Source organism: Falco rusticolus, chromosome 4 (genome assembly GCF_015220075.1).
Source record: "Falco rusticolus isolate bFalRus1 chromosome 4, bFalRus1.pri, whole genome shotgun sequence".
Taxonomy (NCBI): domain Eukaryota; kingdom Metazoa; phylum Chordata; class Aves; order Falconiformes; family Falconidae; genus Falco; species Falco rusticolus.
The window spans coordinates 110,925,669-110,951,467 of record NC_051190.1 but is presented as its reverse complement, the minus strand read 5'-3'; the positions used below and the strand labels follow the sequence as shown (position 1 = coordinate 110,951,467).

The 25,799-nt window shown below is 44.5% G+C and overlaps 1 protein-coding gene across 1 annotated transcript; it reads left to right on the top strand.

Moving 5' to 3' along the window:
- Positions 1 to 1,973: 1,973 nt before the first annotated feature.
- Positions 1,974 to 11,342, top strand: NPY (neuropeptide Y). Its single transcript, XM_037385510.1, has 4 exons — positions 1,974 to 2,149; positions 2,302 to 2,489; positions 7,842 to 7,922; positions 11,051 to 11,342. Exons 2-4 carry the CDS (start codon positions 2,302 to 2,304, stop codon positions 11,073 to 11,075), a joined length of 294 nt encoding a protein of 97 aa, XP_037241407.1. The 5' UTR covers positions 1,974 to 2,149; the 3' UTR covers positions 11,076 to 11,342.
- The last annotated feature ends 14,457 nt before the right edge of the window (positions 11,343 to 25,799 follow it).

Here is a 25,799-nt window from a genome sequence, read left to right as displayed (position 1 = left end):
CTGGTGAGAGCTGTCAGTGTGGCACACCTTCCCAGATGCTTCAGTCCCCAGTGTGGTGACTGCTTGTCCCCTGCACCCCATAAAAGCTGATAAACTGGATCAATGCAAGTTTTGGATTAGGCAGGTTATTGGATTCAGCATGGCAGATGGAAAGTGTTGGAAGCACAGTCGCCCTGGAGGGCATTTGCAGGCATCAGGCTGTCAGATCAGCTGCTTCTGTTGAGCCAACGTGAGGGCAGTGCGAACACGGAATGCGCAGGATTGCTGCTGGTGGGAGGACAGGGAAGGCAGGGATGCAGTGAGGCCACTGTGTAAGACGTGATGTCACCCTCTGCGCAGATCTGCTGAAATTAGGAGCTCGAGTTGCTGGCTGTGGCATGGAAAATTATTCACACACATTAAATTCTTCACTCAGGATGTGATAAAAGGCTGCCTGTAATCTTGCTGTAAGGTCTGTGGCCAGTGCACTATGGAGTCATGAGGATTTCAAAATATCACTTGATGTTAAGAGCTCTGGAATTTTCTTTGCTTCCATGGCTTGAAATGGATATAGTCTAGTGAGCTTCCGCAAGACCTATTTATTTGCTAGGGTTTGTTTTTTTTTTTTTTCAGATAATGTTGAGATTCTCTTTCTGGAGTGATGAAAATGGTTTGCTTTTGTGAACTGAATATTGTTTTTCAGAATCTGCTGGATTATTATTAAGCCAATAACTGCATATGATAATGACTACAGAAATTAACAACTACATTTACAGTAACGTATGTACAATATAATTTTAGAATATGCCTTGAAGCTTTCTGTCAGTATGTCTAATGTTCTTACTTGGGTGATTGTTATTTTACCTTCAACCTGAAGTAAAAATAAGATATGATCAGAGTCATGATTTGTCATTCCAACTGGAATTAGTCATTGGTCATCAAGATGCTAATCAGATTACCTGTTTCTAAAACTGAATTTCACTAATACGTATGAATAGTTTTCAACTCCACAAAACTCTTCAACAAATTCTGAAACTTTGTTTAGGTTGGATTTGTCCTACCCAGCGTCAGGCACTCTGGTGCTCAGGTGTCTGGTCCAGCCTGGTTGCCTGGGCTGCTGCTGCAACCAGTGGAGGAAGGTACGGCGCCAGGAGATCCCCACCCTGCTTACCTCAGACCTCGGTCGGGCGAGGGATCAGCTCACTGTCAGCGTGCCCATCTCTCCCCGCTGACTCTGGGCCTGGATAAGTTCAGGGAAACATGTAAATCTGGCACTTGGGCCGGATCAGACCCTGTAGTCCCATGTTGCTGGGAGAAGGTGCTGTCTCCCGGATTCGGAGCGGTTCCCTTGGGCCAGGACAGCTGCTGGAAAGGCTGTGGTGATCCCATGGCATTGGTGGGCTGTTTTCTCTGGTCTGTGGCTCAGGCACAGAAATAAACCAGCATAAAGTCACTTTAGAAAAGCCGCTCGGGAGGTAGCCCCGGGCAGGGGTGCAGAGGGTCTCCCCGGCAGAGTGGGCACGGAGGGAGGAACGATTTCACCGCTGCGGCTCTGCTGCCAGGCCCGGGCAGCTAAGCCTCAGGACCGACGCTTTCGCTAAGCCCGATGTCAGAGCTTGGGGCACCGGTCTGGCGTTTTTCGTTGCCCCGGACGGTCTCGCTTTCTCGTGCGGCAGCATCCCTGCTAAGGAGCTCGAGCCTGGGGCCGCTCCGGCGCCGCAGGAGCGGGGTAAATCGTTCCCCACGCTCGCTCCCCCTCCCCTGCCGGCGCCGGGCGGCCGCGAAGACGGGCGGCCGGGCCCGGGACACGCGGGGCCGGGCAGGGGCTGGTGCAGGGCCCGGGGGCAGGGGCCGGCTCGGCCCGCGGGTGGGATTTGCCGGGGCGGCGGGGGCGGCGCGCGGGCGGCGGGGGGGCAGCGGCAGCGCCCGCCCCCTCGGTCCCGCCCGGCCCCGCCCGGCCGGAGCCGCCGTGCCGCTGCCGGGGCAGGGGCAGGCGGGAGCGGGGCGGGGGGGACCGGAGCCGGCGAGGCGTGATCGCCCGAGGCCCCTCCTGCCTGCCGGGGAAGCCTTAAAACACCCCGGCGAGGCACGGAGCCCCGCACTCGGGAGCCCCGACGCACGGGCAGAAGCGCCTCGCTGAGCCGAGAGCCGCTCCGCTGCAGCCGCCGCCGTGAGTGCCGCGACGGGGCGGGCACGGGCACGGGGGGAGCGGGCGGGCCGGGCTGGGGCGCGCTGGGGCGGCCGCGCTGCTCCCGCCGTCGGGGCAGGTGCTGACAGCGCATCCCCTCCCCTCCCCTCCCTCCCTCCCTCCCCGCCGTGCAGATGCAGGGCACCGTGAGGCTGTGGGTGTCGGTGCTGACTTTCGCCCTGTCGCTGCTGGTCTGCCTGGGGACGCTGGCAGAGGCGTACCCCTCCAAACCGGACAGCCCCGGCGAGGATGCCCCCGCAGAGGACATGGCCAGATACTACTCGGCGCTGAGGCACTACATCAACCTCATCACCCGGCAGAGGTAGGCAGAGCGGCCCGGCCGGCATCCCCTTTTCCCACCCCCCGGGCTGCCCGTTTCCTTGGCGAGGGTCAGGGGAGGGAAGCGGGGTGCGCCTGGGTGCCTTGCCCTGCCTCCCCCACTGACACGGGGAAAGACTGTGGTGCACAGACTCCTTCCCTTTAGAGAGTGACAGCCACGCACCCCTGAGTTGGCTCTGGGTCTGGAGCTGAATTTCCACCACCCAAGTTGGCAGAAGGGGCAGGGGTTGATGCTGCCTCTGCCCTCTCAGCCCTCTCTACCCCTCGTACAGCCAGGCTGCCAGGCAGAGCATGAACTACAGGGCAGAGTGTATGGGGAGACACCCCCCCCCCCCCAAAATAAAAAAAAAAAAAAAAAGGGAGAGAAAACACACCTAAGCTGGGAGCTGGAGAGAGCGAGATAGGGCAGTCGGAGCAGTTTCCCACTTCTGTTGCTGCCACTGACTCTAGTGAAGACTTTGATGAGGAAGAAGTGTCCTTCTAGCCTTGCTGAGGAGTTGTGCTAATCCAGGTGCTTTGTGGTTTGCCAGCTACTCGATGCAGCTGCGAGTGCTAAAAAGCCAACTAGTCCTAGCAAAAACCCTCTCGAGACCACTAGCAAGAACCCAAGCTCAAGGTGAAAGGGAAAAGAGTGTGACCCAAACCCGCCTGGCTCTGAACTGGCTTTCTGGGGATGACTGTGCTTTTTAAAGTAGAGGTAAAGGCCCAGTCTGGAAAAAGTGCAAATTATTATCAAAAAATTGTTTTATTTGGGAGCATCTGTCCGGTTTAGACTGTGATGATGTTTCCCCTGAGGTCCCTGAACAGAATGTGACCCAGAAGAGCTTTGACATATTTATCTATTTGTTTAATATCAAAACCAGATGAGAGGTCTAAACTTAGGCTTTCATTTGCCCCTCTAGAAGTCTGAAGAATTAAATTAGAAGGCAGGCTGTTGCGTAAGCGAGAGCTTTCCCGCAAACCCATAACATTGCCTGCCAGTGCACTAATAGCATAACACAGATGAAGAGGAAGATAAAAACACAGATCTTCAGCCTTGGACTTTTAAAGCAATATTCACAACTTGTTCATGTGTAAGGCATGCTTGTGTGTGATAGTCTGTGCTCGGATAACTTTTTGTTTAGATTACAGCTAAAATAATCTGGTCCTCTGCTGCCTTTTCCCCTTGCATGTGGTGGGATCTCCAGGCCGATCTCTCATCTCTTCTTTTGTTTCTTTCATCTCTGATTTCAAAGGTGGTTCCTGTCCAAAACCAGGTCATGTTTAAAAACAAGCAAACAAACAAATCCCAAACCCAACAAAATGAACCTTCTCATCTGTATTTAGCTTCCACTACTGATGTGTGCCATGTATGTTTGCTTTAACATTGACTGTGTAGCTTTTTTTCTGTAATTTCTGGGGTGCAAGTACAGAACTCAGAAATTGCGACTGCTTTCATTCTTCTGTGCGGATTTGGGTTCTGAAATGAAATTGTTATTGCTGTTGATTGATAAAACAATGCAGAATTTAAATTTTGTTCTTCAGATTTTACCTAGATTTCCCACCCACCCTCTCATATTTAAAGGGAACAGTATTGACCTGGAAGTACAAGAAAGCTGGCAGAAAAAACGCACCGCAATGGCAACTTCATGATGTGCATTTTAAAGTTGACTACATAAGTTATCTAAAAAAAAAAAAAGTGTGTGGTGAATTAACCATGCAAAGATAAAGCAATTGCCTCCTCCGTTTGGAAAGCTTAACTGAGCTCCTGGGGGTCCTGTGTTTCAGCAGTGACACAGTCACTTGCAAAATGAATCAGTAACTTTTGAAGCGTTTTGGACCGGTCTAAGGGCAATCATTTGGTCCGTTTCAGTGGTTGTGCTCAAAGTGTGCTTTCTTCTTACAGCTTTTTACCTCTGCTTTTTGTGCGTGGTGCTGCTTGGGAGCCCTGTAAGGGGGGGCAGAGGAGGGGTCCGGGGGCTCGCCCTGCCCCTCCGGAGGCTGTGTGAGCCGGCAGCGCTCAGCCTCTCACCAGACCTGGTGCCTGCAGCCTGGTCGCTGCAGCTGGTGAGATGGATCAGGAAGAGCGCTTTGGGAAAGGATGAGGAGATCAGTGCTTTTTTTCTCTTCAGGTTCATCTGTCTTGTCTTGGTTGATGTTTCTGTGATTATGAATAACCTGGCTCATCCTCCTGGCTTCTACTTCTGGCCTAACCCAAGCATTTGAGTGTCATTCCCCTGTGATCTACTGTGACCCATAGGGTCTTCACCCCAGCTCCCATGAAGGTTCTTCCTTGCAGACCTTCTTTCTGTTCTTCTCTTTATGTGGCTGCTTTGCTCCCCCTCTCCTTTGAGGTCCTTCCTCTTCAGATCCATCTCACTTAGCTTCAGACATCTGTGTCCATCAGCTTTATACCCTTTTGTGGTTATCTGAGGGAAACAGGTAGTTGTGGGGCACAGGTCACCAGGCCTGTTTCAGGCTTCTGATGACGTCTCTTGTTCCTTACGTGCCAGGTCTTTATAACTTAAAAGAGAGCCTAAGGTAACCAGCAGAGATGCAGACTCCTACCCTGCAGATGTCTGTGTGTCTTTAGTCTCACCTCGGTTCCCAAAACTGTCCTGTGGTCTTTGCCTCATGCCCCTCTACTGCACCGTTCAGGGGGCTTTTTTCAGAGCCCATCTTTACTTGAAACATTCCCTTTTGCTGCTTGCTGCTGCCTGTACTCCCTCTTGCCAGCAGGCCCCCTTCCTTTCTTGTACCTCGTAGCTTGTTCGTGGATCTGTGGCTCTCCTGTGCTGCAGCAGATCAGGAAGGCCCTTCCTGCTGGAGCTTGAACTATAGGCAGGGCAGAAGATACCTGAAAGTGTGTCTGACTTGGGGAGTGCTGGTGCTCCCGCTTCATGCCAACACCTTTTAATGGGGAAGGGGGCAGATCCTGAGACCTTCGGAGGGGTTTTGTGGCAGTTTTCTGAATCTGACCCACAAGATGCTTTTTTGAGGTCCTTCAGCTCCTGTCGCTGGCCTTGGACCGGTGGGGTTTGCCTCCCAAGGCCCAAGTTTTCATAGGAAGCTTTGAGATTTTGCTAAGGCTGAGATACGAAGTTCCTAGTAAGAACAAGTGTGTTCACTCTTCAATCCCTCTGGCTTCAGCTGGAGCTGTGGGTTATCAGCATGCCAGAAAAAAGGTTTTAATGCCTCAAGCTGAGCATAAACCCCAACTAGATATTTTCACAAAGCTTGGAGCCTCACTCTTTTAAAATAGCAATGATATTTGATAAAAGTGTTTCCCAAACAGCAAATAAAGACTCAGCTTTCTGTATTCACGTGGTCTCAGAGCTGGGTAGGGAAGGCAAGGAGCAAACCATGAAGCAGCTGGAGCAAAGATCTCCCAAGGCATTTGCTTCAGTAAGAAGGGATGGACTCTGTCCATGACCTCTTTTTAATATGGCTGTGGCATGGTTCTTTCCCAGTGGCAAAATTACAGAGCAAACGGGAGGTTTAGGCACCTGACATAGGAAGAGTGGCCACTCCTTGGCCAGCCCAGTTGGTCACAGTCAGCGATCACCTTGCATGCAGCTTTGCTGTGTGAGGACATGGTAGGTCCATCCAGCACAGGTCTAACCAAAGCACAGAAGGGACTCCTATAAAAGATGTCTCTCCAACACAGTCATCTTCATAATTTGACCAAATCTCTGCACTCCAGGGGGTTGCTACCTACTTCTTATTCAGACAAAACTTTCCGAGAGATTAGTGGGAATTTTGCCCAAGTGTGAGTTGTTGGAGCAAGTTGTTGATTTGTTACATCAATTTCTTTAAGATAACAGCAAATTGGATTCCCCCTTGGTTGAAGTCCAGGTCACATCCATGTTAATCAGAGTAGGGAATTAGAAAGAAATAAATCCCTTTGTGGTGATGGAGTGTGAGGTATTTGATTCAGCATCATGCTTGATTGCGTTATTGTAATAGCATTTTACTATGTCTGGCTGGTTCTTTTCAGATACCTGCTTTCAGTCAGCTTAGATTAAGAAATTTACTTTAAGTTTCTGAAACTGATGCTTTATCTTTCTGGAGCACAGGTGATGTACTAAAATGATTACGGCAATGTAAAAAATACAGAGTTGAATAAAATGATTGAAAAGTGAGGTATGTTTCCACTTCCCAGGAAGTTATGCCATCAACAGGCAAAACTGCTAGCTTTTTAAATATAGTTTTGGAAGGTGGGGTTTTTTTCTTTTAAATTTAGATTAAGTCATTGGAGAAACATAATCTTGATAGTAATGGATAAAATGTAAGTCCTTAATTACACATTTGATTTCTCTGGAATCAGAATTCCACTCAAGAGGCATTCACAAAGCTTTTATCTGTTAATGTACTTTGTGATTCAGACTAATTACATAAACAAGTTACAAACCATGATCTTAATTCTTTCCAACCAAGGAGCGTTTGCTTACAGTTACCACTCTCAGGCTAATGAATCCTTATAGTGATGAAATGTCTGCCACGCTGGCTGCTCGTTGTCGCTTCTGTTCTCTCAGGAAAACAGAGCAAATTCTTTCCCAAGAACCAGGAACTGCAGTACTTTTTAACTGTTAAGCAATGTATAGTACCCAGGATTTCAAAAAACAAATTTAAAAAAAAAATAATGGAAAGACAGCTGCTGTGTAGCGATACAGGACAAAGGCAGCCAGTGATATCCCATTTAACAGAGCTCTGAATCGGGAGGCTTTCTTTTCTATAGACATGTAGTTCAAGAGTGGTGATTACCTTGGGTAGCTTAGTTTTTAGGACCTAATGCGCTATGCATTTAGCAGCCCCAAATGTAGTAGCTATCTTAAAAAATCTTGGCCGATTACTTGGCAAACAGAGTTTTGTTTTCTATTAGCTTAATAGATAAATTCCACTCTTCATTTACCTAATTTCTGATGAAGGATACAGTAGCATCTAAACCAAGAAGAAAGTTAATGAGATAATGGAACTGGGTTTGTAGGCAAGAATGACATGCTGGGAGGTCACGTCATGCACAGCTTCCTGCCTCTTCCTTCATGCTCACATAAGATGCAAGATCCTAGAGTATCTAGGAACAGCCATTAAATTGAGAAATATTTGATGTTTCTCGATACTATGATGTAAAATGATTATGGAAAAAATATAGAAAAATACAGAAAAAATTAAAACTGAAGAATGAATATTTTCTCACATGGCTATGTCGAGTTGAGTCAAAGTACTTGCTGGAAAGCTGTATTTATGTCTGCTCTAGTCATTTTTTTCTGAAAAAAATGACTAATGGTTCTGTGTCTAGTCTTCATTTTTAAAAACTGACATATAAAAAAATAATTTTTTTTAAATCTTTCCTTAGATATGGAAAGAGATCAAGCCCAGAGACACTGATCTCAGACCTCTTGTTGAGGGAAAGCACAGAAAATATTCCCAGATCCAGGTATGTATGAATAGGTTTTGTGGAGGCTTTCGCTTCTCATTTAGATTTAACAGTTTCATTTGTTATCAGTAAATATGTTTCACGGGGAGAAAACATATGCCACCAACAGCTGGGTAAACATGTCCTTAAAAAACATTAATTCCCTTTTTGTTAAGAGCTAGCACCACCTATGAATGCAAGAAATGCCTTACTGGATATAATATAGCCCGAACTCCTCGTTTCCTGACTTTGGGAGCACACCATACCTGCTGTTTGGAGGAGGAGAAGCACTCCCACAATGCTTCCCCATACTGGACTTTATTACACAGAATTGTGTGCCAGTGCCTGATGATGATTCCTTACATACTGGAGCACCAAAGCTGGCATATTTCTACTCATTTGCTGCTCAGACTGGTTCCTCTAAAGATGTGCGAGTGGTAAATACGCACGCACATAACTTACGCACAAATGCACGGCAGTGACTGGTCTTTAAAATACAGTATTTCACATTGGTTTTGTACCCAATATTTTACAAAGGGGAAAAAAGGCCTTTATATTTCCATTTGCTCTTGGTTTGAAATAACACTGGTATTTCAAGCAACAGTGGGGTTTCAAATGTGCATGCTGTATTTATCTAGTTGGGTAATGACACTTCAGCTATAATGTAAGATACTGTAATAGTGACTACAATTTACGCAGCTGAAAAGTAAGTATGTTAAAAAAGTAAGATGCCAGGGGAGTTTTGGCTCATGAAAGAAAATACTGGGTTTGATTTTACTCACAATCAAGCATGAATGAGCTCAGTTTAAGCCTTCACTGATAGCCTGAAGTTTGCTGATAATACTTCTACTGCAGAAATAAACATTTTATGCAGTAGTCATCTCGGGAGTCTACAAGCAAATGCTCTGCACTTTCATGAGCTGTGCAAAAGCTCAGTTAGACTAGCTAAATACTTAAGCATAATAGTCTGTAGCACTGAACTTGGGGCATGATTTTGTTGCTGAAAGGTGACCAAAATTTCTACTGCCATCAAGGGAGGCTGTCCACAAATGAGACTTGTGGAACTTGTGCATAGAGAGACCATTGACTTATGGTTTGATGACTAACCGCAGCTGTGGGGATGCACTTTTCTCTGCAGATGCTTATGTAAAAAACTGCATGGAGCGCAGTGAAATGTATTAGACTATTTTCTGTTTGGTAATGACAAGGCAGAGCCCTCACATAATGGGAAATTTCCGCTGCCGTGAATTTGAGGCAACACACAGGGTAGCACAAAGTCTTAATACTCTCTGTTATTTTCACCCCTTCATAACAAAACTTCATGGTTGTTATTATTATTGTTTCAATAATGCTATTTATAACACACCAGGGAGAAAAACTCATGAGCAAAATAACAAACTAGTCTGCATTTAAGATCAAGAATTGATGAGAAACAGATTTCTATTTCATACCCCCTGTAACAGCACTTTAAATTGAGTATGGTATCTGTCATTCATCGATGACAGTTATGGGAGTACTGGGAACAATGACGTCTAGTTTTCTAGGATAAAACCCTGTATCAATTCTGAACCCTGCTCTAGCTTTTTCCTCCATGTGAGGACATAATTAAATCTCCTTTCTACCCAGCCCTGCGTTTCATGGCACATAAGGAACTTAGTATCTCTGAGTTACCTGTACCACTCTGACTTGGTTGAAACTGTCCAGAGGGTTTGAAAGCTGGTGGGGAAGTTAGGGGAGCCATGCAGGGGTGGGACAGCTGGACACACAGCAGACATGCCCAGGTACAACACAGCTGCCTAAGCCTTCCTCCTGGAGGAAGAAAGGCTGGATGAATAAAAGGCAGGCTGGTATTATTCTAAACTTAAATTAATGAGGTAAATGTTTAGAAACAGTTATATAGGCAGCCAGTTATGGAGCAGATGTAATTTGCGCTCAGTGAAGCAGTGATGAAGAGACGTATTTCATGAGTTCTCGGGAACTGAACTTTGTAACTAAACACTGAGGTACTAATAAACAACTTAATTGTATTCAGCTTGGCTGGCCTGGTTTGGCATTTCACTTTTGCTGACTAAAATATGCCCCAAAGTATTTTGCAGCCTAGGTGTATGACTGACCCTATGAAGAAAGCTTAGAGATTCTTACAGAAGCTAGTTAAAAAATAGGAAGGAATAAAAAAAGAAGGCACCTTAACCTGAGTACAAGTAAGTTCTTATGACAAAAACAGGATGTGGCATGCTTCTGATCTTGTGGAGTCATGAGAAAATATTTAATACTCAATAACAGGATGCATCTCTCTTAACATTGCCTCTTTGAAAATTAGGATACAGAGGGAAGTAGTAGTCTAGGCTACATTTGCAGTCAGTCAAAGGGATGGGTATCTCCAAAATGAGCCTTCCATTGTAAAATGGACAGGGTGTTAACTTCCCTCTCAGGGTGTCTGTGTCACAGTCTCCAGTGATTGTGGAGGCAGACTAGATGTTTAATCAAGACTAGATGCCCAACTTTTAGATGGGAAGAATTATGGCAAATGCATTTACCCTGGTGCATCTCCATGTTCTCTCACCTGTTGACTTACTCTCTGTGTAGCCAGAGCAGCTGTTCACAAGCAGAGTACCTCTGGATCAAATCCTGCCCTCAGCGCTTTTTTCAACACATTTCAAATATTTGAGATTGAGCAGTGGAATACCGCGATAGTATTTTAGGATGGTGGTTGTGAACCTCAGTTTTGTTTGAAGGTGCTTACAGCATGACACGATTTTGTTTGGCTCGGTAAACGTTCTTTGGAAATTGTTTACTCCTGAGTTAGAGTAAAAAGTGTCTCTTTAAAAGTATTTGTATTTCAACAGAACATAGTTTTTTAGCTGGTTTTCATGAAGTGCTACTTGATGGCATAAAGCAGTTTTGCAGTGAGTTTCAGTGGTGTAAAACACTGCACCAGGGCAGCAGTATGGAGGGGCAAGTTCTGGTACCAATGCATAGACTTTTGGCCATCCATAATGCCTCTGCTTTGATGTATTCCTTACTGCTGCTATTATTAAAATGAAAATTCTAGGTAGTTCTAACTTCATATTTTTCAGAAGGGGTTTTAAAATGTGTTTAATGTTGTTGTTTTGTTTTGTTTTGTTTTTTATTCATAATGTGTATTGCAGGTTTGAAGATCCTTCAATGTGGTGATGGGATTTTCTGCACACCGTCAAAACTTTTCCTAGTTTTCAGTTCATACTCCATGCCTATGAAGCAAATCATAGCGTCATTCCCACTGCATGCAGCCATTGTACTGAATTCTGTAGAGTTTTTCCATCCTCGTATTTGTATATACCTATATTTAAATAAATTATTTGTGCATTCCAAAATATAACATACTAAATGAAAACAGCCAACTGTGTCATTGGTATAGAAAAGAGTTGTTTTAAACTATTATAACTGAATGATAACCTCCCTGCAGTCTAAAGTAGTATGGACAACAATAGTGTCACAGTTATTACAGCAATTAGTGTGTAAAGTAAGATAAAGACATCATTTATTATGGCCTCAAACTCAACTCAGCTGCTTGATTTATGCAAAACTGTTTAAAATAATTTATCACAGACTACATAATTTAGGAACATAGTTTTCTGAGAGGCAATTTTTCAGCAGGACCATACTAAAAACTTACTTATTACTTAAATTAACATATGCATTAAAATTAATAGCGTTTTCAAAATACAAAGGAATAAGTCACTGCTTAATTCTGCTAACTCCTCAAAACTGGTTTGAAGCTTGGCTGTAAGCCTGAATTAGGAATTTTAAATGAAACAGATGTAATGTCTTCATTTTGCCAATATGCAAAGCAGCAGGAAACAATATCTAAAGTAACTCATAAAGCAAGACAAATCTACAACTGCTTGTGCCAGAAAAGACGTGTCTAACGTTGCCTAAGGCCTCGTAAAGGAGCACACCGATAAATCACAACCCTTTGGGTACCTGTACTCTGAGCCTCTCTCATTTGGAGTCATTCGTGGTTTCTGTTTCTACCACAAGAAGGTAACTGGGACAGGGACAAGGGGAACTGTCTTTGGCTTTTCTTTTTTTTAAATTATTATTATTTTATGAATTTAGTTACTAGCCTAATGAGAGATTTAGACACACTCTCAAAGCTTTTATTCAAAGTAACGTAATGGAATGGTAGCATGTTACCCTTGTTCTTAAGCGCTTTTAATTCACAGATATGTATCTTGCAGTATGGTCAGGAATGACACTGGGCATGACACAGATGCTGGTCCTTGGTTTCTGATATTTAGGCACAACTTCTTTTATTTAGATACTGTACTAAATGCTGCTTAATAAAGCACACAAAAAGTTCCAAATTGGAAAAGAATCAGCATGAAGGTTTAATGTGTTTACATTTCCTTCCCACTTCTCAAATGTTTCTGCATGGCTGTTGCCCCCAGGAGAGATACATCAGTGCCAGTAAGTTCCAAATTTCTAAGAATGCATGCTGGGTGTGTTCGCAGTGCTACCAGCTTACCAGGACTGGCCAGCTTTTGTGGTCACACTGTCTTCAGCAAAGCATAACGTATTTTTCCTTTTCATGAAACACTTGGGTGTCATTGGAATGGGCAAATTTTGCTTTCAGAAGCAATATTTTTACTTACAAGCTTGATGATGTGTTCCACAGTGCTACACGTGAAATTGTGGGGATTAAGGTTAGTCTAGTATTACAAAAATGTTTGGGGTTCCTGGTATAAACCATTGCCTCCCAAGGGAGTAAGTGACAATGTTCACAGGGACTCCAGGATGGCCCCAGGTTGCTGGGACTCGCAGGAGTTCATCAGCCACAGGCCAGAGCGTGCTGGTTTAAAGCCCACATAAAATTCTGCTTTGAATAATGATTAAAATGAAAATTGGAAATTAGTGAGGTGTCTGCTATATAATATCTCTAATTCCTGGTAATTATTAGTATCTATATATACATATTAATGATTGTGTAAATGATAAAATCAGTAGATGATAAACCAGACTCGTATTGCTCAACACTATCATTACAAATGTGCCTTAGTGGAGAAAGAGAGTTAAAGGAGAATTAGTGCATGCTAATTGCTCACGCTGAGCTGTTTCACTCAACTGCCTGAGTTTTCTTGAACTTCAAGAACACCCAGAAAGAAAAGCTAGACAAATATAAAAAATGCCAGATTTATTGCCTCATGAGCTGTCAAAGATAGCAGCAAGGAAAAGCACTCACACAATATTTATCTACCCACACTTGCTCTGATTTTCTTTCTAAAATCTTCCTGTGTTCTCCGGGGTAGACACAGCGTTGCCGTAGCCAGCGTGCTTAGCACTTAGCTTCGTTCTGTATTTCATATACCACTCTTGTCAGGCCAGGACACTGAAAATATTGGATCAGCTCTCCAAATCACAGGACAGACTTAAAAAATGAGCTGTGAAATGAAGATAAACGCTGGATTTGTTTGGCATGGCTGCTGCATTTTGACTTTAGGGTTAACCTTTCCATCTTTTTCTCTCTAACCGTGAGAAACAGAGCCTTGCTTCTAAAACAGAGGCTGAAATTTATGTCAGAATCTGAGGAAGTGCCAGGAAAAACAAGAAGTGAGAACCATAAAAGTAGGCGATAGTATTTTCTCCTTTATTTACTGCGGGTTTGAAATCATGAGGAATGTACACAGATGGGTGTAAAACATTTAGACGACAGTCCACCTTTACCTTTGGCAGTTTCTGTAACATATGTCACAGTTATGACCAACTTTGATTTAACCAAAGAGGGGATCTAGATGATCCCATGTATCTTCTAGGAGCGGAAATTCTCTCTATCCTTTTCTGTCTCCATCCCTAGAAACCTAGCACACTGCGATGTTTTCAGCTCTGAAAGTCTTCTGTGCCAAAAGACACAAATTCCCCAGTCCTTCTTGGAGGGGTATTTTCCTTCCTCCCTAGCCTTGGAGTGAAATGTTGTCCCAGTGACTGGTGTTGGACCAAACTGGGACGGCGTGGGTGCCCCCTGCCCTCCCGCTGGCCGGCTGCTGCCCCCTTCCCTGGTGAAGGAGCTTCCTGTCAAGCTGAGTTTTCATCATTTGTCATCCAAGATGTGGAAACCCTGCCCTGGTGGCGTGAAGAGCGCATGGACAGCCTTCTGCAGGCAGGGCAGCTTTGCTCTGCCAGACCTCCCCCAACACAGGGGATCACGACTGCTCAGGGAGGAGAAGACTTCCCCACTGCAGCCTCCACCATCACCTGCTGGAAGATACAGGGAAGCAGGGAGGTGCTGGTGGTGTAGAGGACATGGGCACAGTGGATTTGGGAGGTGGGGGGCTGTGCTGGTGACATTGCGGTGGCAGCCAAGGTGGGATTGATCTTGATAGATGTCCCTGAACCCAAACCAGACCCTGGATGTAACAACACAGGTCACCCCAGGCAGTCTGCTGCCTGAAAACATCAAGTGCTGCCCCTAACCATCGCCTTGTGGTGGGGTGGGGGGTTATAGTTGGCAAATAAACACTGTTTCGGCTGCAGCATCAAACATTTTCCATAGTGGTTTGTGTCACCTTCCCATGCTCTGCTGGCCCCTCGGGGGGGCTTTGAAGCTGAACTGACCGTCGCTCTGTGTTTCCCGTGGGATTGCACCCGCTCTTGCGTGGCCACACGACCTTCAGGAGCACTGACGTAACACAGGATCCAACGCTGGATCTTTTGTCCTGTTCCCACCCTTGTGTTATTACCTGAGGTTAGCCACTAAAAGTCAACAAGCATTTTAAAACAAAATTCAGCAGAAGATAGGCCAGAACTTATTGTGACAGGGTCTCTTTTTGTCTTGTGAATTTTGCCTGTGAAAAGCCAAGGTCAGAAGATGAAAAAACAGCAGAGTACCAGGAATGAGCAGCCGTGGCTTTGTAATGCAGAAGTTGAGAGGAGAACATGCCTCCTGCACATTTCCAAGCCAAGCTATTACAAGATGTGAGTGCTCTTCACTTCCCTTTGTACAGCAGCTTTATAGCATCCCCTCCCTTTTTCCCCAGAATGCTTTTGCATTAAAAAACTACAAAAAACCCCCGAGTACAAATAAATTCCTTTCAGAAAGGCTTTCATTTTTCAAGTGTTAGAAAAAAAAATCTTATTAGGAAATATTTCCTAGAAGATCTTTTTTTCATTACTTTGTGTTTTCCCTTGAAATCAAAAGCATTCCAGTTTTCCATTATTTTCAAGGTTTGGTTCAGCGTATTTTTCTCTATATGGTAACATTGTCTTCCTTCCCACTCCGCACAACTCAGCTGTTTCACAGACTTAAAATAACTGTTGCTGGATGTTGATAGTATTCTAGTGATATTCAGCAAGGTATTTAAATGAATATTTTCTAAATTTAAATCCAAAACTAATTTCATGGTTACTTTTTTTTTTAATCAGAGTCCAAATCTGTCTTGAGATCTGCACGATGTGTGTCTACAGATAAGAAAAGGTAAAGCTTCTCCTGGGACTGCCCCCATTCGTAGGTACACCTGAGAAACCTTTCATGGGTGTGAAAGTGTAGCCCTTAAAGGAGATGTGGTTTGGCAAAAAGCAGGTGGTTTATATCGATCCCCATGCTGCCATCTAAACCAGACAGATCTCAAAAGCAAACCTATGGCAGCTATACAGTAGATGGGATGGGTTGTGTGTGTGAACCAAACAGGTGGATTCTGAGTAAAGGAAAAGGTTTCCATCTGGATTTCATTGAAGTTAGAAAACTAAACGCAAAATGCATCACTTGAAGACAGTTTATGAGCCTGGGATACTTCTCCAGAGCCCCAGGGTTATAAATCAGTGTCTGGCTTCCAATCAATAATTCACAAATTCTGGATTATCACATCACAATTTAAAATTACGTCAGATCTGGCTGTTTAATTTTAATATTTAATAATGGTTTCCTGTTAAAAATTATCAAAGAGTAATTTAACACACACAGTAATGAAAATTAAAAAAAAAACCACTCTCGTTTTGTTTTGGTGAGTTAGTACCCTGAATGAGAAATTGCTATTGAGCGGAAATTGCCTAACTAATGGAGTAATTGATATCAGACCAGTGTATTTTATTTATCTGGCTGTATTTTTATCAGTCATTTGCCTACCTGTATTACAGTAGAACCTGGAGACTCCAGATACGGAGCTCATTGTGCTCCAGTCTGTAGGATTATAATAAAAAAAATATGCTTAGACTGGGGAGATATTCCATCCACACACAAAGAGAGAAAGTGGGAGGAAACTTGGGGTCATAAATGAATATGGTAAGTAGGTAATAGTGGTCCTACTGGACCTGCAGCCTTGTCCTTATAGACTCTTTGATTACAACGGTTAAGAATGTGCTATAAAACTGGTAGGGCAACGTTATCTTGTTTCCAGTTAATATGTGTGTTTGCTAAGCTTTTCCTTATCTAAGTTATTTGCTTTTCTGGAACGACCTGATCTTCGCCAGGCCCAGAGACCTTCCAAGCTGTATTTCTATATTGAACCTGGACCTACAAGCAGCTCCCACCTGCCTATGATGGACACGCAGCTCCAGCCTTGCTTGCTGCAGACCATGAACTCCCACTAAGCTCTGACTAAATTCAAAATTTCAAACCTACCCTAAGCCAATCTAGTCGTGAAGGTACAAGGTGAGCCGACCACTCGCTTCAACATCAGCCTGGGGCCAGGCTGTCAGTGCTGGTTACAGAGAGTACCACTACCAGACTGTGGTGGTAAATGGGTATACTCTGAACTGGAGAAACTGGCTGGTGATAACTGTTGTGCATTACTGGTTTTAGCCTATCCTGAATTTATTACCTCTGGTTGTTTAAAACTAGTGCTGTTTTTAGAGTTTGCGTTAAGGCAGGGCTGGACATGCATTTTAGACAGGTTAGTCTGTAGTGTGTGATGGCAGACATATTTCTTGTCCTCGTTCATTAGATGCTCTGCTGTGCAAATGAAATGCTCTTCACAAAGGGTTTTTGGGTGAGGGGGGGAAGAGCAGGGACCACAGGTGGTGTCTCTGCCTGGAGCTTTATAGGGGGCCAGCAGCCAGGTCAGATAATGAGGACAAGAACAGCAAAACTCCTGAACTACCCTGGGCTTCCACAAAAGAACACGGACCAGAGAGGCAAAACCACTTGTGTGCCCAGACATGCAGATGGAGGACCAATGGGTTTTGTTTTAAACACGGTGCCTAATTCCTAATGATCCATGACTGCTTAAATGCATGGGAAAATCCCATGGGCCACCTCAGGCCATATGATTGCACCTGAATTCACAATAAGCTTTGTGGGTTTAGGATCCATGTTACAGACTCTCACGCAGAGGCTGGCGGTCAGTTCAGAAGGTTTCAGACTTCTTCCTTAATCTCATTTTCCTGTGCACTGGATAGGGGGTCCTGGGCTGTGGGCTGCTTGATGCTGTCAATGTCTCTGCCTTCCAGGTGTGAGTCTCACGGTGCCTAATTACCTTTGGAAATGTGGCTGGAGGCATCCCACCTTCGAAAAAGTGGAATTGGTGGGAACAGGACAGCCATGAGGTGTCCTTGCAGATACAGCTGATGGCGACTAGTAGTGATGAAGGCTCTAACAGCCTGCCCACGGCCACTTTCCTGGTAGGCTGTAAATCAGCAGCCTCTCCCAGAGGTACAAGAGTGTGGAACACCCTTTGCCAAGGAAAGATGTTTGTATCAATTAAGAACGATGGTGCTAAGTAGGTGACTGGCTCTTTAAGAGATCTGCCGTGTTTGTCTTTCCTCAAGTTCCTGTGTCCCATTTTTAAGCTTCTTTTCCTTTAAAAAGCACCTTTTTAGTTTCTGTTCTTGGTTCTCTTTCTTTTATATGGAAGAAAAGGAGGACTGCAATTTGATGCTGTTCTACATTTATGATGCAAATTATTCTCATAGCCAGGGATGATCTTACTGATTTTATCCATTAATTCACTCTACCATGTTTCTGGTGATTACCATGGTTCAGTTGTCTTCCCCACTGAAGTCAGCTGGAAATAGTGTCTTCCCACACCCTCTTTCACAAATCCTGTTCCATCAGTAATGGCACAGATTATTATTTTTAAAAAAAACCAATTGCTCTAGTACTTGTTTCACTACATTCTAAAACTTGAAGGCAGATTCTAATTAAGTCGTCTAAACTAGGAGATAAACTTTATTAATTGAATATTAATAGTCCAAAGGCTTAGACACTTTGTGATAGGGTCAGCTTTTTCTAAGTAGCAAGAGTTACAGTTAAATAATCAGATTAGTCAGAAATGTTAACTTGCTTTTAATGCATTCATATTTGAAACATTTTAACTTTGACTTTGCTTTTTTTGCTGCTTTCAAATCACCAATCAGAAACAGCATAAAATTACTGACTTTTGAGGGAAAGCTTTGCATTACTGCACCACGGCCTTAACTTAAATCTGCTTTTAAAAGATGAAATGCATTTAGAACTGCTTAAAAATGCATCTTAAATTGGCTGCCTTATCTGTCTTAGCCAGCAGTACATTTTACATTTCTCTACAGGCAAATGGTGGTACCCAGGCTCGCCACAACTTGGCATACATCAGAGTGTCTGTGCTTCAGCACTCATGGTGACTGTCACAATAGCCTGCAAGGACTAAAATATATTTCCTGTACTGTGAGTCAGACCTGGGTGTTAATAATGAGCTGCATTTAAGTGAGAAAAAAGCATTTTTCATTTCATTTATCAGTTCTCATTTACCAGCTTCTTAAAAAGAAATAATAATCCAAACCCCTGAAAATCACCTGCAACAAAAAAGAGATTCAGCCTTATGTTCTGTCAAGAAAATGGGCTGAGACGATGTGCTGCTATATTTAAATGTTCTTAAGCATGTTTCTCCCTGACCAGGTGTTGCTCCAGGCACTTAGTTAATGTCACTTCTTGTGTCACCCTCCTTCTCTCCTCAGACTGTTAACACCTCCTTTCCATCATTTGGTAGGGAACCTACTTCAAAACTTTTCAAAGGGCATTGGCTGTCCTCAGGCCAAGTCACACAGAAAAATGTCTGCAACCCTAGAGCAGAACAACCAAATGTGCAAAAAATACGAGGCCTTCCTCTTGAAGCGTACCTGAGGGTCTACAGGTATATTTCTGTTTTAAAATGTAGTTAAGGTACCTTAGATTGATGTTTCTCGTTTCCGCATCAGCTGGATATTACCCAAGCGAGGCTGGCTGACAGGCATTGCATTTACCCAGCGCTCTGCCTTCCCTGTTCATTGCCACATGGTTGCTAACAAAACGAGCAGGTTTTATATGGAAAATGCGTACTTCTAATGCACCTTTTAACCTCTTTTAATGTTACATCGAAGAAGGGTTGTTCATGTGATTTTGCTAGCCACACAGGTTTGTATGCTAAAGCCCTGTTCTTTAAACCTGAAGTACCTTGTTGCATACACAATGCAGTAGGGTGGGCTTTCCCCTGGTGCTGTGACATCCCACTCCCCCACCTGCCCCCCAAGTTGTGCCTCTCTTCTGAGAGCTCTGCTCAGGCATCTCCCTGTCAAACTTGCAGCGTAATGACAGTTCCCATTAATTGATCTACTTAGATAACATGAGGCAAGGCTAAATCAGATAGAAAAACTGTCATTTGGAGATATAAGAAATGAACGAATTATTAAAAAAAAAAAAAAAAAAAAGGAGGAATTTACTATACCTCTCTGGTGAACGGTGTGCTATATCAAGCAGTAGTTAGGGACCTGTGTTTGCCCTTTTCACTATGGTGGGAAGTGGCTTATAAGGTGAAACCTGAGTTGTAATGGTTGCCAGACGTAGCAGAGAATCAGCTCCTTGCTGTGCTGGGTCTGCAGGAGGTGGCTGCCTTGTTGTCTTATAGCAAGATTTTGTCTTAGTCTCCCTGTGGGAATTGCAGATTTCAGGCAGCTGGCGCTGCAAAGGTACACAGATAACTCTGATTAATGCAGGTTGCAAGCAGCTTTGTGCAATTCAGAGTGAAGACTGTAGCGGGGGCTGGCAAAGGTCCACCGAGCTTTAGTACAACACACAGCCCAACTCTGACTAGTAACATTGCTGGCCATGGAAACCATGTGAGCAGAAACCCACTGGAGCTCACAGAGAGGTAAACAATTATTCGAACAAACCATTATGTCCTGTGATTTTCGGGGAGTACATGTCTTTTTGCCTGTGTAAACTCAAAGGGGGGACATTTCATTGAAAGTGAGTCAGCAAATGGCAAGATGTAAAAATTAAGATGAAATTAAGATGTATAAATAAAGTGAAACAAGACTAAACGTGAACTGGAGTTTCATTCTCAAGTGGCCCCTGAGCCCCTGGCAGGTCTGAGGGGCAGCAACAGGTACCAGCCCCTTCCCTGCCCCTTTCCCCCACTTTCTTCCTCCTCCTGTGCACTTTACTTGGGCCACCAGCACCCGGGTAGTACCAGTGTCTACGTTCACATGAATTTATGAAAATCATGGGAATAGAAGAACATCACCAGTCCATTAATCATTTTACCTTCCTTTCTCAGCAGCGATATATTCCAGCTGCATGTGAAGGAAACCGAAACGTGCACCTAGGTGCTCAGGCAGGAGAGGCTTGTAAAAAGACCTGGCCTGCTACTTGCTAAAAACCCTTGAATTTTAATTTTACGTAATGAATGTGGAAAGAGAGAAAAGGGAGCTGATTCACAATTTTTGGGTGGTCAGCTGGAAGACAAATGTTACTATTCTGCCTTCTTCCCCCTCCTGTGTATGCTTTTAGTCAATTATAAAGAAAGGGCCCCAGAAATTTTTCTGTATCAAATCCATGCCAGGATGTGAGAGGAAGCTGTACACAGCTCTCACCCCACCAGAACGGCTCAGCTGGCCAAGCCTGGACATTTGGCGGCCAAATTGGGACCACTGCTGAATCCCTGTGGTTGGTCTGTAATAGTAATACTGATGCTTGTTCTCACAGGTTGGATGCCTGGATTCTTTGGGCTATCCTTGCCTACAGTGTGGAAGTAAATGTCACCAGAAAAGCTGTGCTGAAAAGCACAGAAGCAAAAGCCACAGCACTCCAGATAACCAGTACGTGTCTCCGAAAAAAAGGATTTCTTCCACGGATCTCATGTTCCTGGTTTTTATGCTAAGAGAACGGTATGTAAAATAATGGGATTTCTGCTTTTTTTGTTTGTTGTTTATGTTAGCTTGTTCACTAAAATGATTTTGTACAATAAAGAATAAAACTCCAGTGGGATCATTCAGAGTCGGCTAGAGGGAAACATATTGGCACACCTCGGGGTTTTTATACCTTTTTCTCAGTCCATCTAGCACAGCCCACTATTAGAGACAGCACTAAATTCAACTGACCGTTTCCAAGTCCTGTTGTAGCAATTCCCATCTCTGTCTAGGTAAGCAGTTTCCTTAATACTGTCTATGCTCTCTGTAAAAGGCCCTGCTTGCTTCCCATCTCTGCTCTAATAAGTGCTGGTTTGAAAAGTACAGCTCAGGAGAAGAATATAAAGCATAAACCTGACCTCTCACCGGGCTGTAACATAAATGGCACTGGGAACATTTCTGTGACGGTGAGATGCTTCCAGAAAAACTGGTGTAATGGCATATAAAAGCCACTTTATAATAATTCTACGTGCCCTCAAATATTCAGCACGCTGCTGGACCCTAATGGGTATGAACTGCGCGGCATGCTGTGGAGATCTCCTTTGCAACCTAAAGGTTTCGGTAACAGGCTACTTGAGGTTTGTATTTAAACCCCCCCTTTTAGGGTTTTTTTGGGGAAGTACCTTTTACGACTTCCAGTTTTAGACATTATGGACTTGAATTTCACCTGCACATCAGTGCTTTCTCCTCTCACATTTTTACCAGGGACAGCCCAACTTTCAGCAGAGGCTGGACCTGCTCTGCTCAGCGCCCTAGAGCGGCTCCACGCTCAGTGGAGGCAACAGCTCTGCTGCCTGGTGGGCTCCTGAGCGCGAGCGTCAGAGGCACAAGAAGACAGAGAATGGAGAGGGGTGGAAATTTCTATTTCACTCCTCAGTCCCTTAGCTGGCCTGACCCCTCAGGGGCTGCAGAAAGAGGGGGATTTCAGAGGAGCAGGGTGGAACAAGGGGAGGAAGGGGCATTTCCCAGGGTGGGAATTGTTGGAAGAGAGACCATAGACCTGTGGCTTGTTTGCCAGGGAACTGTCAAAGCTGATAGAGCTCCCGCCCAGGCAGTGAAATGGTGAAAGGCAGTCTAGTAGGGAGCCAAAAGTCAATTTGGCACAACCTCAGGGTGGGTGTAATAGAGGCAGCCCATCAGTGCCAGCTGGCACTGCGCCACCAGTCAGTGCTGCACGGGGCAGCACCAGGCGCCCCGCAGGGGGAACACTCCCCCCTTTCTGGCTACAGTATGGCACATCTACTGCCACAGAAATAATTAGTTCTAATTGTCTTTATGCTCGCATGAAGGAGGATTTTTTGCAAATCCTCCCATTATTATCAGGTGCCTGCCTGAAAAATATGATGCAGCCAGTTCACAAATTTGAACACATTTGGTGGTGACGTTGCTGTGAATGATGTTAACAGGATTTGGATGTTACACCTCACTGGTCAGTGAGTGGATGGCGTATTTTGGCAGATTTACTCACTTTGCTTATGCCCCTTCATGAAGAGGATCTGATCAGATTTTTCTGCTGTATTGTTTAGAGGAAAGCTCAAAGGGAAATACTTGGAGAGTGCAATGACCTATTAAATTGCCTGATTTGTGGCTGCAGCTGTTTCCCTTGTGTGAGCGCAGGCAGGAGTGGTGATTCATACATGGGAAAAGATCACTCTTGCATTTAGTTTGCTGTGAACTGCTCTTTTGTACCCTCCTGCACACTGGCACTGTGGCACTGGCAGGTTTGGGGCTCTCAGCCAGAGCATCTCGGTGCTGCAGGAGGAGCACGGCCATGCTCAGGCCTTGGAAGAGCTGTTTCGAGGCTGCAAAGGACTCATCAAAGCTGCAAAAAAAGCAGTGAAATACTGGGTTTCTGCTAATCAGGTTGAGCCAGGAGGCCAGAAACATGCCTGTTTAAGGAGTATCAAGCATGTTCCTGTGTTTTTAAATATGGATCTGGAAATCTATTTCCAGAAAGGCATGGTGGGCCCCAGCCTGTGCAGCCTGAGCATCGCTGCCTGTGTGCAGCTCCCAGGGCAGTGAAAGTGGGGTGGGACTGGGAGGTGTTGATGAACCCAGGGCAGAATTTGGCTCTGAGGTTTGCAGAGTACCAGACTGGTACTCACCCACCTCAGATATGCTTTTTTATGCAAAACAATGAACATCGTGTACCAAGGCACTGTCACTGCTGGAAACTGTGTAAATCACAGGGCTCTACACTCCCGTAGTGAATGGCAGAGGATGTAGGTGACTTACAAGGACATCAGTAGAATGGCAATCTTTAGATAACTTCTGGAACAAAACCTAAAAACCACTAAAGTACTTGAGGCAAATTATAACACCCACCTTACATTTTAATGCCACCTTAAACTGTATTCTGCATCAGTCAGCTGTGGGAGGAGATGACATAAACAGACAGTTAATGTTTCTTTTCACTTGCCAGTTAAGATTGAAAAATTCGGTCACTGAGCTGTCTTTTTCTGACATTTCCTTAACAGGTTTACACTTTGCAGAGAAATTGCCATCAGACCCCATGCTAGAGCTGTGCTGCAAGCAAAGGGGGGAGCCTCTCCGCTTTCCCGGGTGGACCGTCAGCATTCATGAGCACCACGTGTATTTCTACTGACCGCAGAGTTCCCTGCTTATTGTCTGGGGCGATGTGTTTCACCAGGTATGGTGGGAGCAGGGTTTCTGAGGGCTGGAGAAGGGTTTGCTCTCCCCTGGTTGGCGCAAGCAGGGCTTCTTCAAGACAGTCCTGTACTTGGCACCATCCAGAGCTGGACAGGGCCAGGAGAAGACCTCTTATAGCATCAGGAAGCTGTGCTGGCTGGTGGTTGCACCATTCTGACATACCCTTCAGGTCTGTTTAAGCTGTGTTTGTACTTGAAGTATTCTGTAAGTGCAAATGACAACCTGTGAATGGAATACTTGAGTGTGCAATGTTTTCTGGAGCAAACCCCACCTTCCCTCTGATGCCTGTCGTGGCACAGACTCAACTGTTTGGAAACTCTGGGTTGTCTCCCATTCTCCACTTCATGTCAGGCACCTAGTAGTGAGTTACACCAGCACTTTTAGTTTTTTGAGCAGAACTCTTTAAAACAGTTTTGGTTCCATGGCTGTAATCTGCACTGTCAGCAGTGACTCTGTGGGTACTGACAAGATAAGCTCAAGATACATTGTCTTACAGGAGGTGGGTGGTGGGGAAAAAAATCTGTGTTTCATAAACATATTTGGATAATGGCATTTACCCAAATCACCTTCGTGTCCTTTCCCACTCCCTTCTGAAAATGCGAGTGTTAACAAAAGGAAGTCTGCTATTTTATCGCTGTTAGGATAACCAGATTCCTGACTTTTCAATCATAATTTAGATTTTTTTAAAAATGTCATACATACTGACTGCGATTGAATTTCTGCCAGAATTTTATTAGGTAGTTGGCTCAGCACTTCTCCCAGCAGCGAGTGACTGAGGAGAAAATGCAGCAAAGGAAAGAAAAAATAGGAAGATGGAAGAAACAAATAGGAAGAAAAGGAAACTGAAGCAGCAAACTAAAAGGCAAATAGTTTTTTTAATAGAAGGAGTGTGAATCACAGCCCAGCATCAGCTTTACAGCTCAGTTTCACTCAGCTAAACTATGATCCGGGTTAAAAACCCAAGCCTCTAGGTGTGATATGGATCCGCTTTAGTTACCCTGCTGCAGTCTTCTCTATAGACAGTCCTCTTTTTATTTAAAGATCTTACTCCCAATCATGAATGTCTGACCTAAACCTAAATCAGAATGATTTCAATCAAATCTATTCACAAATCACTAATTACATGTACTGAAATCCGGGTGTGTCCTGGTAGCACCGTCAAGCAATTCTGCTCCTCTATGGCACAAGTTCTCCAGTTCCCTTGGTAGAACTGGGGCAAGCTGCATCCCACAGTTGGTGCTGTTTCAGCTGATCTCGTGTAAGGGGGGAGAGATGAGCACCCTATAGTGAGGTGAAGCAGGGAGTGGACGTGGACTCGCAGCGTGTCAGGGCTCCTGCAGCAACGGCCCGGCTGCACGTTTGTGCCTGTAGCACATCGGAAATGTGCAGCAGCCCCTCAGCCACATCAGCGTGCTGCAAGCATGCCCAGTGGTTACCAGGGACCCACTGGTGTACTTAGGGCACAGCAATTGTTCAGTTGTAACCAAAGTCACTCCTTTTTGACTGAAACAAACACACTCTGGAAAGATTTGCTCTGGTCGAGCCGTGCAAATTTTCCACAAAGAAAAAGCAGAGAGGGGTGTGCAATAGCTTGTCAGAGACGTAGTAGCCTGAAGAAAATTGAATGAATCTAAGTAAATAAGCTTGATTACTACCTTTAGCATTGCTGTAAATAGGTATTAAAACCTCATAGTGAAGAAGGGATAAACGTGTGCATGCGTATATCCTTCACTAGAGTGACCAAAGCCAAGATGAAGCCCGGCCAGAGGGCTGCAAACACAGATGACCACAGACTGATCAATTTAAATGCAACCTGGAAAGAAACTGGTTTTAGAGCATAATAAAAAGAAAATGCGGCTTATTTGTGCTAATGAAGCCATTAGTCATACTATCAGAAAGGTGTATCAGAAAGAGTGTTAGCAAAACCAGAAATCTCCTTTTGGAGGAAACCGTATTTTTTAAAGGGTAGTAAGAAAAAATCAGGAGCCTTCTTATTGTGATCACGTAACTTGACCACAGATACAGCTCTGGTAACAACCTGTGACATCAGAATTGTACGTACAGGACTGATCATTTAGCTGTGAAATTTCCAGCAGCATTTTCAGAGAGTCTAGTCAT